The sequence below is a fragment of the Vigna angularis genome, chromosome 6 (genome assembly GCF_016808095.1).
Source record: "Vigna angularis cultivar LongXiaoDou No.4 chromosome 6, ASM1680809v1, whole genome shotgun sequence".
Classification (NCBI taxonomy): Eukaryota; Viridiplantae; Streptophyta; class Magnoliopsida; order Fabales; family Fabaceae; genus Vigna; species Vigna angularis.
This window is the reverse complement of record NC_068975.1, coordinates 23,692,306-23,709,534: the sequence shown is the minus strand read 5'-3', so window position 1 is coordinate 23,709,534 and position 17,229 is coordinate 23,692,306. Positions and strand designations below refer to the sequence as shown.

General features: G+C 31.9%; 2 protein-coding genes across 3 annotated transcripts; both read right to left on the bottom strand.

Annotated features, from left to right (window-relative positions):
• Nucleotides 1-515: 515 nt before the first annotated feature.
• On the bottom strand, nucleotides 516-3,454 carry LOC108343152 (eukaryotic translation initiation factor 2 subunit alpha homolog). The gene is made up of 7 exons (XM_017581246.2): nucleotides 3,007-3,454; nucleotides 2,841-2,897; nucleotides 2,674-2,760; nucleotides 2,440-2,586; nucleotides 2,190-2,294; nucleotides 1,261-1,359; nucleotides 516-935 (listed from the first exon to the last, which is right to left on the bottom strand). Exons 1-7 carry the CDS (start codon nucleotides 3,379-3,381, stop codon nucleotides 783-785), a joined length of 1,023 nt encoding a protein of 340 aa, XP_017436735.1. The 5' UTR covers nucleotides 3,382-3,454; the 3' UTR covers nucleotides 516-782.
• Nucleotides 3,455-6,389: 2,935 nt separating this feature from the next.
• LOC108342608 (uncharacterized) lies at nucleotides 6,390-7,924 on the bottom strand. Of its 2 annotated transcripts, none has more exons than XM_052879296.1 (4): nucleotides 7,732-7,924; nucleotides 7,273-7,401; nucleotides 6,848-6,979; nucleotides 6,390-6,666 (listed from the first exon to the last, which is right to left on the bottom strand). In XM_052879296.1, exons 1-4 carry the CDS (start codon nucleotides 7,807-7,809, stop codon nucleotides 6,574-6,576), a joined length of 432 nt encoding a protein of 143 aa, XP_052735256.1. In that variant the 5' UTR covers nucleotides 7,810-7,924; the 3' UTR covers nucleotides 6,390-6,573. The 2 variants fall into 2 exon arrangements, with proteins under 2 accessions (XP_052735256.1, XP_017435893.1); XM_017580404.2 differs by having other exon boundaries at nucleotides 6,848-7,018; nucleotides 7,732-7,897.
• Between the last annotated feature and the right edge of the window lie 9,305 nt (nucleotides 7,925-17,229).

Sequence of the window (17,229 nt, the reverse complement as noted above, 5' to 3'; positions counted from 1 at the left end):
TCATAAAAAACAAAACTAAAACATAGATCTAAGAGGGGTTTCATATAAAGAAACAATAAAAACATCTGTATTATGGCCTTTTAAAGTAAAATAACTCACTGCATAGCTAATCAAGAAAAATATAAACTTCAAAATAAATCATAATGCAACGAATAACAGTCAAAATGAACTTCAAATAGCTAGGTAAGGGGACCCTTCCACAGTGGCTTAATGGACTTAACAACCTCTTTATTTGTGACTCTCTTTTCACCCTATTGGCACACGTACCCATAAATAACAGAGCACAAAAACAAGGGTCATCAACAAAATAAAGAGATAATTACAGAGATACCAACATCCAGCAGCAGAACATGAGAAAGATACTATTTAAGCTATGAATAAACAGGGTGAAAAATACTTGAACGAATTCATAAAAACAAAGGAGAACAACTTCAATCGTTTCCAATAGTTCCGGTCTTAAAACGGCCAGTTCTTAGCCCAAAGCCCTATCAATAGTTAGGGAAAAGATGAATAAATTTGTTCAAATATAGTTGTGGCCTAGATTAAAATATCTTGTTTCTCAGACTAAAACAGCTATTTTTGGTAAACTCCTCAGTTTGGGTTGAACACCCTCATCAAGAAACTACAAAATCGCTTTGAAAGTTACATGACTCAAAAAACAGTAATTCAAATTTGTATTATACAATCGCACATAAAAACAGTTTCTAAAGAATAATGAAAAACATAAAATTAGTAAAGCCGTACTATGCTATCTATGCCTTACTATACCCACAAGTTATTTTTCACTCTGTTATCGCAGAACCATTATCCACATCAACCTCGCCCATTCCTGTATCTTCTTCCTCCTCACTGTCTTCATCTCCACTGACCTCCTCATTATCTTGGCGCAGCTTAGCCATGTGCTCAGCAAGCAATTTATCATCACGTTCACTCACCTGAAACAAAATTCAGCGTTAAACCTCCCAGAGTAAGAAAGTACTACAACTCTTTTACAAAAGATAGAGAACGAGACCCAAAAGCAGATGGACAAAATTTTGTAAATCAATAGAATATATATAATTAAAAAAGGAAAAAAAACTATTTTGACACCCTCATTTAAAAATACACCCACATGACTAATACTTTTAATAATTAAATTGTTAAAACAGGATATCTAATTATAATATTCAACAAAATAATAATAAAACCAATTGTCAAGTGGACGTAAAAATTGATGGGTGTCAACCAATCATCTCCATAAAAAAATAAAGTGACACTCACTGCTCTAGGTGCCTCCTTAACCACAAGTTTACCCTTGTGTTGTTCTATTGCTTCAGTGCAAGAAGTAATGGCATTGTTGAGAACCAATATTCCTTGCTCCTGTTCAGACCATAACAAAATACACAAATTACTTTCAATAGCAAGGTTATCAATTGAAATTAATGAGACAAATCTAGAACTTCCTCATGTAGGGTGGATATTGAATACCATGCATGTTATAGTCTCTAACAGTTGTGATCTTAATAAACCCAGTTTCCTGAACTCTCCCAATGCTTTTCTATGACAATTAGAATAGAAAATCTCTACAAAGTAACAATACAGTACCCATATATAAGCCATGACTGAAGTACAATTTGCTCAAAACAGCAAAAGTTACAGTTTCTAGAGAAATCACAACTTCTAGGTAACAGAATTTGATTCTCATTAGGTACCAGAATACACCGAGCCCAAACACTAGATATCATATTCAGTAGCTGCAAGAGATTATGAGAACTATGGGCAAATTTGGTACAAAAGGCAGAAACTTTCTAGCAGCTTCTGTTTCATGCAGATTCTGATGCATATTCTTAAGAATATGATTGAAACAATCAAGTACTCCACTAAGTTTATATTTTCTTTTACGTAGACATCCTTTTAGAAACCAGCCACAACGGAGAAATCTAGTTTTACCACACCACGCTGACTTATGAGAGAATGGTCAGGCCCTCAGGGATGAATCCTATTTGGCTGTTGCAAAATGCATGGCTTACATGGCAATCATAGTAAAGTTAAACAGTTGCCAACCTAGTTCTACAACCTAAATGCCCTAGAGCATGATCTATAATACAACAATAGCGTCTATAACACAGGAGCCAGGTCTTCAAAGGCTTACTCAATTTAGTTAAAAGAACAAATCAACATATAAAAAATCGTTTGAAGATTAAACTAACCTTGTCAAGTGTCTGAGTAGTAAGAACATAAAGTGGGGGAGCAACCAGTTTAATTTTGACAGGGCAGTCATCGTTTCCAGCAGCTTCAGCTCTACGCATTGCCTCCTGTATAATCAAATGATTAAAAAACTGAGAATACTGTGGAAGGTAAGCTATAAGAAGTACCGCATCATATAACAAATCACACACCGGAAAGAAAAGATGAAACTTTTTATCCAAAATAGACAGGTGAAACAGAAACAATTAAGACCTTAATGTGAAGAACACCATCAAATTGGAAACATTTCATTTCAATATCAGCCCTAATTTTCAAGGGCTGGGGGGTCATCCGTCTTCTAATATTTTTCACAAGAGAGTCCTTCACTTCTTCAGACACAGCTGGGACTACCTTAGTCACCTACGGGAAAAACCAAAAAAAAAAAACATTCAGTCATGACAAAAGACTCAAAAAAGGTGGTAAATTTTACTCTGTAAAAAGCTTTACCTCTTGCCCATCTGGGCCAACTTCCTTGATCTCACGAGTGAGCGTATTCAAAACAGAATCAGGATCGGTGACAATTATTTTGAAAGCCTGGGCAGGGTGAAGCTTATTCAGTAACGATTACAAGAGTCAGAAAAGCATCAAAGAATTAAAAAAGAAAAATTGCCCACCTCAAAAGCATGACCATATTTGCGATATAAAGGCCATCCAATATGAACATAGAGCTCCTACACAACAAACGCCATTTAAATTTAGTTAAATAAGCAGAAGAGAAACTGCGCAATGGTATATAGGAAGTGATGAGCAATGAGAAAAAAATGGGGTTTTGGTCAGTACCTCCAAATCGATGTTGAGGGTTTCAGCAACGTGGCGCATGATGGAGTGGACAAGCTTGCTCTTGTTGTACCTCTCCTCGCAGGCCTGAATGTCCTCTTCGGAGACCCTACGCTTGCTGAGATCGATGTAACCTTTTTCCTTGTCGACACGGAGGACCATGACGGGCTCGATGCGCCCCACCTTGATGAGGCTGCTGACGCTCCGAATCCGACGGCGGGAGAGCTCCGAGAACAAGATCATACCCTCGATGTTGTTGTACTCCAGAAGTGACACGTAGGCACCCATGTCCGCGATGTTCTTCACCTGTATCATCACCGCCATGTCCACCTCCGGGTACCTCGCCTCGTACATACGACATTCTAGGTTCGGACCCATCCTTCGATAATCTCTCTCTCAGCGCCGACTCAGGGTTTTCGTTTAGTTCTGGGGGAAATTGAAATTGGAAGAAAGACGATACCTGAGAATCCTATCTTCCACGTTCTTGGGCTTTCATTGGGATCAATCTGGGCCCAAAACAGTTGCTTACACTATATACACTCCCCTGTTTACTAAACACACTTTAACTTAAAAAAAACAAATATTTGCATATTAGAACCCTTGCTTAGAGCTGTTAAAATGGGTAACCCGACTCGACTCAGTTTGACTTACGACGGATTGGTCATTTTGTAAGTCAATTCAACTCAGCTCACTTATTAGCAAGTTGAAAAAATTTGAACTCGGTTCAACCCAACATGGATTGGTGGGTTAAACAGATTGGCTTACTAGCTCACCTAATTATAAATTTCAAAATAAAAAAAAAATATAAATTTTTTTGATTCAAATCTAAATAAATTTCATTCTAAAATGATGTTAAACTATAAAGACAATTAAAAAAATATCATACAATTGAAGCGTAGTTCAAAAACAAGCACAAAAGGTAAAAAAATAAGTTTTTAATGTTGATAACTTTTGTATCACTTGTCCATTTATAATATTAGAGTCTTGAATAGATAAGTCTATAATATTTTTCTCTCTTGAAACATTTTTTTTATCTCCATCTATAATATAATAAAAAATGTTAACTAATAATATTGAAACACAAAAAAATAAATAATTATATTAAATTAGATGGGTTGATCCACGGGTTCAATCCGGATGAGTCTGGTTCTAAGTGAACCCGGTTGAAAACTAACCTAGATAAAAAAAATTACATTTTTTTCAAATCCAACCCGATTCAAATCCGTGGTAGGCCGGATTAACTCATGAGTTACAACCTATTTTGACAGCAATAATTACTGTAATGCAAAATGGAACGAAAAGAATATTTTTTTTTTGTGTTTATTGAAATAATCATTAAGAAGAGTGTGTGGTATGAAGGAACTATATCATGTGAAAAGTAATTTTTTTTATATCTCATCCCTTAGTAGTAAATTTAACAAGAAAAATCTCTAAGGATTTTTCCTTGTATGGTCCACAACAACACTGTAACAATAAAAGCACCAAGCAAAACAAGATTGGTGAAAGTTTGGTACATATGTGTCTGAAGATATATGAAAAAAAAAAGCAATAATGTGAAGAAGAATGACGTTAATAATTATAAATTGGTTGAATGTGGACGATGGATGATTGTCTTTGTCGAAAACACAGAGAGAGAATGTAGTTAATGATGTAAAGGAGAGAATATGAAGAAAAAAGATGTTAGATTGCATGAGTTATATTATGCATGGAGCATGATGACAGTGGTTGTTCCTACTGAAGGACCAGAGGAAAGAAACAAGATAAGGGAACATGCACGTACATTGTAATGTGTCTGTTTTCACCACTTAGTAAGCCAAATTTCTATTCCTTTGATTCATTACAAAATGTTAGTATAAATGTTCTTTCTCCATTTTTGTTTTCCCTCTGCTAATCAGATAAAGTGCAGAATGAATTGCTTAATGTATTTAGCTGTTTTTGGCATGGACATAAAAATGACCAACTAATGAAAACATGTTATTATAAGGATGAAAAAAAGTACACCAAAATTAATTGGTAAAACTACAGTGACACACGTGATCCCCGTAATTTTTTTTTTCTAATATAATTTTATGAATTATTTATACTAAAAATGTTTATAAAAAGTAAGTTTTAAAAACGGACTAGTCTAACTTGTTTTGATTTGATTTGTTATTGATCTACCAGGTTAGATCAGAGTGACTCATCATAATGAAATGGATCAGAATTTATAATTCATCATGCTAAAGACCAAGCTGATGGATTGGTCGTTAACTTTTTTTTAACTTTTAATTTTTTTTAATTATATATTAAAAAAACCAATATACATGTAAAACTAAAAGATTTCAAATAATTAGTTGGGTAAATCAGCATTCTATAATTATATTCATCTATCTATATATACACACGTAATAATGTGCTCTGAGTTGATGTTAACTTTAAGTTATTTCTTATGTTATTATACTAATTTTTATCCAATTGTTTCATTAACTTCTAATAATGTATGTTAGTACATATATCTATCTATAAGTATTTAAAAATATGAATGATTAATTGAGAATATTAGTATATATTCGACTAATTCAATATCTATAAGTACATGTTATTTTCGTTTATATCTGCTAAACAAATATAATCTTTATAAGAAGGAAATAATTTTACAACAGAAAAATAAAGCATGTAATGATCAACTATTTAGGCAATATCTTTATTATTTATTTTTGAGCCAGTGTTTTGTGATATATCTTGCTGTTTTCTAGAGCTGGTTATTTATGATTGTTAGTTCGTAGTATTCTTAATAATACATTCTTTTATCTTTTAAAATACGAATTCTATTTTAAACTTTGGTTAAAACATATATATATATATATATATATATATATATATATATATATATATATATATATATATATATATATATGACATTAAAAAAATTATTGTCATATATTAGTCTGTGCTAGCTGTTAATTCTAATGAAATTAAAAAAATTCAGAGGAGATCAAATTATATTTGACAACAATCAAATGAGATTATTAATTAAAATATAGATAGATTGTGCAAAACTAATACAGTAGCATTCCAATTTCCAAACACTCCTAATATTGTGTTTTAACTTATAAGGAAAAGTGTTGTGCACTCATCCTACACTATAATTTGAATATTGAAATGGAACCCACATGATAAGTGCAAACAATATTAATATAATACCTAGTCTAATTTTTAACCATTATTAGGACTTTAATTAATGAGTGTTTCTTAGAAGTAAAAAATTAACTTATTCTAAGTTAAAAAAATATAAATTTCAGAAAAAAAATATTATAATTAATTTATTAATAAATTAAAATGTTAACATATAGAAAAACTAATATTTATTCTCTTATGAAATTTTTTTATTAGTAAACGCATTCAAAGAACGCCAAAAAGAGGATCAAGGTTCTATTTATCTGGAGAAAGTTAAGCATTATTATCTAATAACATTAAAAATATTCGTCAGAAAGGCCAACTTGTGAACCTAATAGACACTATTACAAGAAGGAAATTCAAGTAAGCATAGTTTTTCTGATCATGATGAAAATACATATAAGAGCTGGATCATTATATCTGTGCAACTTCTCTCCAGTTTTGAATAGCTTTAGACACTACTTCTTCAACTAGTTGTGCATCCAAAGCACGACTATCTTCATTGTTCTGCAGAAACATCCATAACAAATAATGGATTCAATCAACAAAATTAAAATGGTAAATATAACAATCAAAATCACAAGATAGATATCTAAACATACAGTTTAAAGTGAAATTTGTACAGAAAATGCTTTAATTTCATCGTAAGTTTTTTCATTGATTGTACCTATATAAATCACATACTTACTTTGTTTCCTAAAGCTTCTAAACTGAAGCTGTCTGCACAAGAAACCCTAGCCTGGACCACATCAAGACCCAACTCTTCAAAGGCTTCCAATATAAACACCAGCAACCCCTGGCAACTCCTTTGACTGAGCACCTTAATCACAAAACCCTCTTCTTGAATTTCAACTTCAAGCTATAAAATCATTAACAGCAAGCACAGATTAATCAATTATATCACAATATCTGCAGATAGGGGTAATACTGCACTACAATTTTTCCTGGGATTAACAATGGGGCGTTATACATAAATCTTAATATTTTCAATATGAATGCTTCCAACCTTAAACATGAAACTGTTTTTGGAGAAGACCCTTAACATTCTTAATGATTTAACCATCTCTAATGAAGTTGGTTTCCCCTTCTTTTTAGATGATGAGATTCTCGTACCTTAGGCATTGGATCATATTCAGCGATTTGTCGTGCCGTTGCAACTGTTAATTCGTTCAATTCTTGCAGCTTTTGCTTTAAACCTTGTATGCAATTTGACACATCCAGTAACACTGAAGCTTTAGGTGGCTGCATAAACACGAAAACGTTCGGTCAATCCGAAAGAGATGATGAGAGAGTAGATTTGTGACTGCTACTGAATATACACACAAGAAAAAAAAAAAGATCAGAGTGGGAGTACATGAATGTTAGAAATATTGAGTGGGAAGACTCCCTAGAAAGTTTTGATGAATGAGATATGAAATATATGAATTTGATGAGAGAAAGAGAATGAAAGTGATGGAAAAATGAAGTGGGGTATTGCTCCCTTTTAAAGTGGATTATGCATGAAAAGGTTTGTCAATGATGGGAAAATATGGCATGCAAAGAAGAAAGAAAGAGATATTGCAGAGTAATGACCGAGTGAGAGTATCTGATTGAACGAAGCAGCTGTAGGTTCCTGTACATGGCTGTTCTCTTGTGAATCCTTGAAACCATTCTATCTTTATCACACTCTCTCTCTCTCACAAGAGAACTATAAGCAAAGAAATCTAAGCATTATTTGATGGTTTATAAAGAGAATGATGATACAGAATCTTGTTGATCACATGTGATGCAGTTTTGGAATTACAAAATGCATGAAATGTTTAACTTCGATCAAGGGTCTTGTTTTTTTCCTCCTGAGATATTCATTGTCCCTGATCCAATTTTGTTCTCAAGCTACCAAAGACCTAGTGTGACACGGTATGTTTTACGGGGAAAGTACAAATAATAAATTATAGGGATTTTCTTAATATAAAAATGAGGAAAAAAAGTTCATTGAATAAATAATTCATCATAACCAAAAGATATTTTTTCATTAGTCCAACTATCTTTTACCACGCCTTCAACTATTACACTAATTCATTAATTGAATGCTAACTTTACAAGCAGGAAAAAAAATTCCACTAGACCTTCAATCCGATTGTAGCTTGTGTATTATTATTTTAATTATTATTTTGGTCTCTATAACACTATATATAACACGGTTTTGGTTTTCGTCTCATCTTAAATTTTGATCAAGTTATATTTTCATACTTAAAAAATGCACATTCAGTGTTAACTTTTTTTAGTGTGACAAGTATCAAATTACAACTTTGACAAAAGAAAAACCAAACAGTTAACATTGTTGAGCAAAAATAATTGTATCAATACGTTTATTAAGTATAAGGATCAAAAGTTTAAGAAAAGAACGAAAACCGAAATTATATTATAGTTTAGGACAAAAACATAATTAATTCCTTTCTTTTTGATAAAAAAAATAACTAACAAAGATTATTTACTAATCATGTACCTGCTAGTGTTCTTTGTATACCGTATGAATATCTCTTAACTGATTAACATAAACATCTATTTACTAATTGCATTAGGACTTTTTTTGGATAAATTTTGTAATAGCAATTCTAAAAAAATAAGAAAAATAAATAAATGAAAGTTTCCATAAAAAAACTATCTAATCAAACCCTAAATTAGTTAACGTATTGAAATTAAATTCACTCCTACAATATTATCCATAGTTACCATTTTCTCCTTGAAAGACATGAATGAAGTAAGTAATTGATACAAGTAAAAAGTGTAGTGTGACGAAAAGTTAAATGATGTAGGAAGAATGGAGTTTGATTTGGCACATTGTAGAGCAGTCAAAGTGGATAACAGAGAAAGGGACAACATGTGCAAGCTGGTGAAGGTTTGTCGTGTGCAAAATGAGGCACCGATTATTCACGAAAGAAGAAGCATGTGGGGTCATAGATAGGGCAAGGGAAAACAGTGAAACGAAACATTCTTCTGCATGGGAACGTGTAAAACTGGTAAGAGTGGTGGTGATGGTGGTGGTGGTGGTGCAATGGCAGGAAGCATAGTGGGGCTATGTTGGAAGCTGGCAAAGGAAAAAGGAATCTGATGGGTCATGCATGGCAGTAGGAAGTAGCTTAGCATCTACTAACAAGTGTCAAAAACATGTTATAGCGTTAGGTGTCTTCTTTGGATGCCTCCAAGCTTTTCTCACGGGAAACCCTTTCTCTCTCTTCTTTCCCTCTCTATCTCTCTCCACACACTTCAAAGACTTTTTGGTTCTATTATCAAGTACTGCAAAAACAAAATTTAAATCATGCAATTTGTTCATTATTCTCCACTTCTTCCAAAACAAAAAGCAAAAACCCTTTGTCTTTCTCTTCCTGTCCTTTTTATTTACCTGCTGTCAATAAATTTTGTCATTGGTTCGACTTATTTGCGTATGCTCAGCAAAATTTTGAAAAATGTGCTCAGATATCACTTAATTTGACAATATAATCAAGCAGATTAATTAGTCTGATCGCATTGCTTAGAGCACTCCACATCAATTTTCTATTGTTGAATGAAAGCCAAAAAGGGTGTTTAAAGAAAGAGGAATAGGTAATATATATTTATATTTATTTGACTCACATTATAAAATAAAATAATTATAAAAAGAATACTTTTTGTATTTTTTAAAAGAAAAGTTGAAAATAAAAGAAAATAATATAAAATATATATGAAAATTTGTGTATAAATATTACAAGTGACATAAACAATTATGGTGATGGGCGAAATGGCGTGTTCAAGAGTAAACACAGCAATGATGACTGTGGAAGAATAACCATGACCATAGTCAATCTAGAGACATGACTGTTTTAATTAGAAAGATATTTTTGAACGATTTGATATCTTCATGGAGAGTATTAAATGAAATAAATTAAGATTTTTTTTTTCTGATAAAGAATAAATCAACCTTAAAGATAGATGTTTTGAATGTCACGTGCAGATAATCACATACATAATAAGGTCATGTCATGTTTACTTACCATGAATGAAGAAAGTGATGAAAAAGTTAAAAGGGAACGTAGATAAGGAAAGGGTATATCCTGATTAGGGATATCCCATACCTAAACAGTTGATACATTAACATTGAAACACCTGTTTTACATCACTTAAATAGCTTTTACCAAGCAAATTACCCATTAACCATGCATGTTTTTGGTATATATAATCACTTACCATTTAACTTTTTCTAATAATGTTTTTATTAAAGTGGACCACAACACAACCAATGCAATTTTATCAAAACCGACCCCAATCACAATTTTGTGTCGAGTAAAGAAATAAAGAAGAAGAGTATGGATTATGAACGATAATTATATACGTTTAAAAAAGATTTTCCTATTAGAGTTTATTAAATCAAATCTTGAAATATTAATTAGTCTAGGAATAAAACATTATAATGTAGATTACAATTCTCGTATCAAAAATTGATTTTGTGAAATTCAAAATATTACGTGGGGACAACAATCTTGCATTCTGATTTATTCCCTCTTCTTTTCAATTTAGGTTGTTCTGATGGATCACTTAGATCTTATTTGATGTTGCGTTGAGATAAATAGTCTTTCTGACAAGTTTTAATTTTTTTGAAGAAGATATAAATCAAATACATTTTAAATAAAAAAATACATATCTATTTTTAAATTAAATTTAATTTATATACAATGATTTAATATGCAAATAAACATAAAATATAATATAGGAACCTGCTTAAAAAAATAATATTATTTTAATTTTTAAAAATATAAATATTACTTTATAAATGAATTGAAATATAAATCTACATGTCAACTCGACCTAAGCTCCTTTAGGTTGTGGATCAAATGATATAGGGAAAAAATGACTTTATTCAACTTATTTCACAAATTTTATTTCTTTCGTTTTGCATATTTTTTTAGGCCAGCCGAGACTTTTTAAGTGCTTTAATAGCATATATTTTCCAACATTGATGATGACAACAACCTCTACCATGTCATCTTCTCCATTGCTCCACCGCCACCCTAATTAACCTACTTTTTGTTCTTTGTCCCTTGCTTCTTTATCCTTGAGAGTAACATTTTGGAACGACTTTGGATCTATAACCTACACTTTGGAGTTTAGAATGACTAGTTCTTTTTTGCTTGTAAGTACAATCTTAGCAAATATATTTTACCCTGAAGTTCATATTACCGACTTTTTACTAAGGGATTTACGGAAATTTTATTCCTACAAGTTTGCAAGAACAATATACGAAGATTGGTGGGGTTTATATATTATGCAAGAAAGTTAAATACAACAGCAAAGACCGAAGAAGTTACCTCATGAATTCCTTTTAGTTATATAGAACATTATGAGTAGAATTTTTTGTGGAAATTTATAAGGAGAATAACAAAATTTTGGTAGATAATATTGTTTGATTGTTTTTGGATATGTAGTGAAAAAATTATGTATGTAATCTTTGTAAAAGGGTTAGAGTATCTCAAATGTTTCACAATCAATATATTTCAAAAACACATTATATCAACTTATTATCTCTGATAACAATTAATTTTACGTATTTTAATATGTATATTTTTGCTAATAGATTAACTTTTTCATAGTTTTTATCTTGTTTTACCTTCAAGTTTAATGTGTTTTAATGTTTTCTTGTGTTTCAATTAGTGTATGTTTGTTTATCTCTAATTACTAGTGCAGAAAAGACTTTAGACGTCTGTTATTTTGTGCTTTTAACGTCTGATCCCGATCCGACGTCTTTATGGGTGACGTTAATGGGATGTCGGACTCTACAGGTCCGACGTCTTTATAGACGTCGAACATGGTATTAACCGACGTCTAAGGGCTCTATAGACGTCGGACATGGCATTAACCGACCTTTACTGTAGCTCGTGTCTTTAACTAGCATAGTAGCACCTTCTTCCTTTATTAGTTTCGTCATAAGAAAAGGTTGCGTCTTTTGGACCTCTTATGACATTTCAACCGAAAATCGAATCTAGGTCTTTGCCTAGTTCCATTCCAACCGACAATGAAAACGAATACGGTGACATGAGAACTAGGCAAGGACCCAGGTTCGATTTTGGGTTGAAATGCTATAAGACATCCAAAAGACGCAAGCTTTCCTTACGAGGAAACTAGCAAAGGGAGAATGTGCTACTACGCTACCCAAAGACACGAGAAAAACTGCATCAAAACACAACGAAAACTCATTTTAATCGGTTCAAATTGAAGATAATTCATCAAAGACTAATTTAATCGGAGTAAAAGTAAGTTTAAAGGGTTCAAAAGAGACAAAACGCACCTGAAAATGCAATGCCGCGGAGAGCAAAGGCGAGAAGGAAGACGATGAAGTGCGCGTAACCGCGGGTTCAATTTCTGATTTAACAAGAACCAAGACATCGGACACAGAGGGCACCGACGTCTATTCTCGCCTAGACGTCGGGGCCCTCACTAATATGACGTCCAAAACAACTTTTCACCTACCTTATCAGGCCATTTAGATGTCAGATGGCTGGATCAGACGTCTATATTGCGGAAAAAATAACTTTCCACCTACCTGTCAGGCATATAGACGTCGGTGACAGGGAGGCCGACGTCTATAATCGTATATAGACGTTAGGGTGGCGGGATCAGACGTCTCTATTGCGGAAAAAAAGAACTTTTCATCTACTTGTCAAACATATACATGTCTGTTAGGAGGGGCACCGACGTCTATAATGTTATAGATGTCGGTGCCCCCTTTAACAGACGTCTATGTGTCCAACTTATTTACAAAAATGCCACCGATCAATAATTTACGTTGATTATTTTTTGGTCTGATATCTACGGGGTGATGTTAAAGGCCAATTCTGCACTAGTGAATCTCTATTTTGAGTGTGTAAATTAAGTTAACAAGAAGTAATTTTGGTGGAGGAAACAAGTTGAAAGTCAAAGAAACATGTTTTGAACAAGAAATGATCAACTTGTCAAACTATCTAGGACTAAGTGCCACAATTGTAAGGTTGAACACCACCAGCCCTTGCACAAGTAACATTGAACGGTGGAAAAGTTGCATTGAGCGCCAATTAGTGTGAAAGGAATAGTGCTAAGTTATGGAAAAGTTGCTTTGAACACAAGTTAATGCGAAAGGAATAATGTTGAGCGATGAAAAATGGCATTAAGCGGTGGTTTGACCAAAAAACCCTTTCATGTTTTAAATAATGACGCAGCGGTGTTGATATAGTGTTGAGAGGTGGTGTTGCTGACATGTCAAAATGAGTTATTTAAACATGTTTCTCATGAGGATTTGGTCATTTTCTTTCTTCCACAATTCATTCTTCACCTAGAGTGACTATGAGAGGCCCTTTGGGGGGCTGGGAGGCTCTCCTTGGGCTTCAATCTTCATCAATGGTGTTCTTCTCTCTTAGAGTTGATGAGGGAAAGGATCAACAAATTGGAGGTGTTGATGCGAAGGGAAGGGACAATTGGAGCATGAAGCACCTGTTAAGAACCTTGATAGAGAGCTTGCATCTTCTCTTTGATTTTCATTTCTTCCCTATCTCTTCAATTTGTAGAATCTTAAGTTCTTTACCATGAAGGATCGTTCTTATTTGTTGAGATTAATTGTAAAATATGGAACTCTTACGTAATTTTGTGTTGTTAATAATATATGTTTTTCAAATTCATGTTAATATTCAATTTTCATGTTTAATGCTTGATGTGGATTGATTCCATGCTTAATTTATGGTTCTTGATGTATTGGAAAATATGACTTGAACCTAAAACTAGAATTGAATACTTAATGGAGTTGTATCTAGGGATAAAACATGATTCATTATAATCTTAAAACTCTTAAGTTTAATGCATGATTGCTTGTTGATGATTGGAGGATTGAAATTTGATGTGTTATCTTAAGTTCAAAGTCATTATGGATAGGATTTGAGTATATTGATGAATTAATTTTGACTTAAATATGAAATTAAGGTGTTTGTTAATGCATGAGAATGAAGTAGATGAAGTGTAATTTTAACAAGTTGTAAATATTCTATATACATTTACGTGAGTGGGTGTGTGCCTGTTAACTATTGTAATTTAATTCAACTCCAATAATTAATAAAGTGTGTGTTCACTATTGTAATTTAATTCAACTCTAATAATAAATTATATTTAAATATTTTAAAATCTATCATGAAGCTAACATAACACTAAAAATTATATATATATATATATATATATATATATATATATATATATATATATATATATATATATATATATATATATATATATATATATATATATAATTTTCAAATTTATATACCAATAATAATAACGTCTCTACTCTAAATTTTGAAAGTTCATTAGTTATATGCGGGTGCCCCATTATGTGAAATTATAATATTTACAACTAGTCCAAAAGGATGGTTAACATGTTGAAACTCTAACAGAAGCCAAAACTCCTAAACAATAGGTGCTACTTGAGTATTTTCCGTAGTCTTGGATTGAAATCATGTTAGGCCATGAATGCCTTTTCCCATAAAAGAAGCAATAACGATGTTGGATAAGTAAGCAATTATAAGACAGAGATGCAAGTGTTATTTGAAATTATTGGACATAATGCGTCTATGTTAGGCTTTTTATGTTCATCATCAAATCCCGAGGAGATTACCAAGCTAGAGAAAATTTCCAATAACAAGAGCACTTACACTCCCATTAATCCTAACCCTAAACTATGAGTAGTAGACATTGTGAGCATCATGCGCGGACAATAATTCCTGGTTAAGGCTTTTAAGAACTAATTGATATGAAAATAATTTACACGGCCTCACAAATGATGGATTATACGTAATTTAATTTAATATCAAATCAAGAGTTTCACAACTTGTCTTATTGTATTCTATTCATAGATTTCTATAAATCTATTATATACGATATTCACTTTATTATAGGGGATTTGTAATCCATGCCATATCACATCATTGATTAAAATAGCATCTCCCTATGCACTTAAGTTGACATGATTTTCCATTGGAGGAAAAATCTTGGCTATTAGCATATAAGCTCACATATCATGTTGCCATTATTTTATTTTCATTCTCACGTTTTATTTGTTAATTTATCGTTAAGTTCTTTGTAAAAGAGGTGGTTGTATGTTATATCTATGTATAAAAAATTTAATAGCAACAAAGAAATTATCTCTTGCCCACTTCGATGAAAATAATGTTTTATGAAGTTTTTTATATTAAATTTATTTTTAAAATTTTTTAAGTAAAATTATTTATTAAATTATCATTATTAATTTGATTTAATCTTCATACTGTTATTTAATTTCAACTCATGTTTATAGTTTATTTTATTAGAAATTTCATCTTTTGTCCACCAAGCTTAACCTTAACTTAATTAATAGTTCTGAGATTTAATCTGAACAAAACTTTCCCTTTGCATCAAAATATGTGTGAAATCTTTTAAAACATTAATAGAATAGTGACAAAAAATAAAAAGACACATTTTTAATTTCTAATCCTAATACAAACTCAACATATATAATAAAAATAAGGTTTAATAGTTTTTTTTCCTATATTTGCTTATTTTTTTCAATTAAGTCCATTATTTTAAAAATGTATCAAATTAAATTTCACTTATTAAATTTTGCGTCAACGTTGTTCTTTCCGTTATATACTCACAAACAGCGTTAACTTTTTATTCTCTTTCCTTTACTTTTTTTAACACAACAATTTTTATCAGTGTTTGTAATATAGAATGATTAGTTTTCATTTTAAAATATTATAAAAACAACACCACTCTTAATTCATTTATTTTATGTTTTCTCTTAATTCATATATTATATAAAACTATATTATATAATATATAAACTCGTAATCCCCACCTTCTTTTATATATATATATATATATATATATATATATATATATATATATATATATATATATATATATATATATATATAAACTTAATATATTATCCTCTACACCTAAACAGATCTTAGATCTCTACTTTTATTCACAACATAAATATACTTCTAACCCCTTTTTTGAATAAAATAATTTCTAATCCAAAAGACCTAAAAATTCCTCCCCTGCCAAGACAATCATGGACCCATGGCAAGACTGCCTTCACCCTTCTTCACCTTCTCTTTCCACGTGAGGCAGCCATGGAGCAGCACTAACCTTTGAGCATTCTCCACCGAGCAGAAGCCATCACATTACGTTTTCAATGTCGGCGACATCATTAACACCACTGACACCACCTTCTTCTTCACCTTCCAAAAACGTGTAAGGCTTCTTTCTCCTCTTCCCCCATTTTCTCTACTTGGATTGATAGAAGTCGCAACTTTATTTTCAATCATGGGCATGACCAGGGTGACACAACATCAGCGTTGGATTAAGAGCTTTTCCGTTGTCGATTTTGGGGCTGATCTGACTCTAAACCAATTGCATTGTTTCAAAATCTCAGGGAGAATGGTTGAAGATAGGATTGAAATGAAGGTCAACATGGAGGTCTATGTTGTGGTGGAAGAAGATGTGGAATAAGTTCTTTGTGTTTGTATTATGAGGTATGAGATTAAAGAAGAAGAGGAAGAAGAAAAAGACTGTGTTGAGTGTGTCCAATTAAAGAAATAGATGAAACGTTTGTGTTATTGCTGCAATGAAAAACTGAGGAATGTTTTTCATGTTTTAAGGAGTGAAAATGGAGTTGAATTGTATGCATCACTATCAGCCTATTTTAATTCTTATTATTTATTCTTTTATTTCAAATATTTAATGTTTGGTTTAATAGTTTTTAAAAGTGAGGACAGATTGGTCTACTGCGTTGCAGAAGATTGCAAAACAGAAAGGTATGTTGCATTGCAAAAAAGCATACGAGAGAGAAAAAAAGTTAACGTTGTTTGTGCGTATTTAACGGAAGGGACGACATTGACACAAAATTTACTAAGTGAAGACCAATTTGACACACTTTTAAAAGAAATGACCTAATTGAGAAAAATAAGCAAATCTGGAGACAAAAAAGGCTATTAAACCTAAAAATAACAAAGAGAAAAATATATTGACAAAAAAAATAGGATAAAAGGATTGATA

What these genes read in the sequence shown, in the direction of transcription:
- LOC108343152 (XM_017581246.2), bottom strand. Translation starts at nt 3,381, where the DNA reads ATGGGTCCGAACCTAGAATGTCGTATGTACGAGGCGAGGTACCCGGAG. An exon ending in AATATGGTCATGCTTTTGAG is followed by an intron (nt 2,761 to 2,840) that starts GTGGGCAATTTT and finishes CACCCTGCCCAG; the next exon opens with GCTTTCAAAATAATTGTCAC. An exon ending in ATGGTGTTCTTCACATTAAG is followed by an intron (nt 2,295 to 2,439) that starts GTCTTAATTGTT and finishes TTGATTATACAG; the next exon opens with GAGGCAATGCGTAGAGCTGA.
- LOC108342608 (XM_017580404.2), bottom strand. Translation starts at nt 7,809, where the DNA reads ATGGTTTCAAGGATTCACAAGAGAACAGCCATGTACAGGAACCTACAG. An exon ending in CAATCAGATACTCTCACTCG is followed by an intron (nt 7,402 to 7,731) that starts GTCATTACTCTG and finishes GTGTTTATGCAG; the next exon opens with CCACCTAAAGCTTCAGTGTT. An exon ending in TAGAAGCTTTAGGAAACAAA is followed by an intron (nt 6,667 to 6,847) that starts GTAAGTATGTGA and finishes ATGTTTCTGCAG; the next exon opens with AACAATGAAGATAGTCGTGC.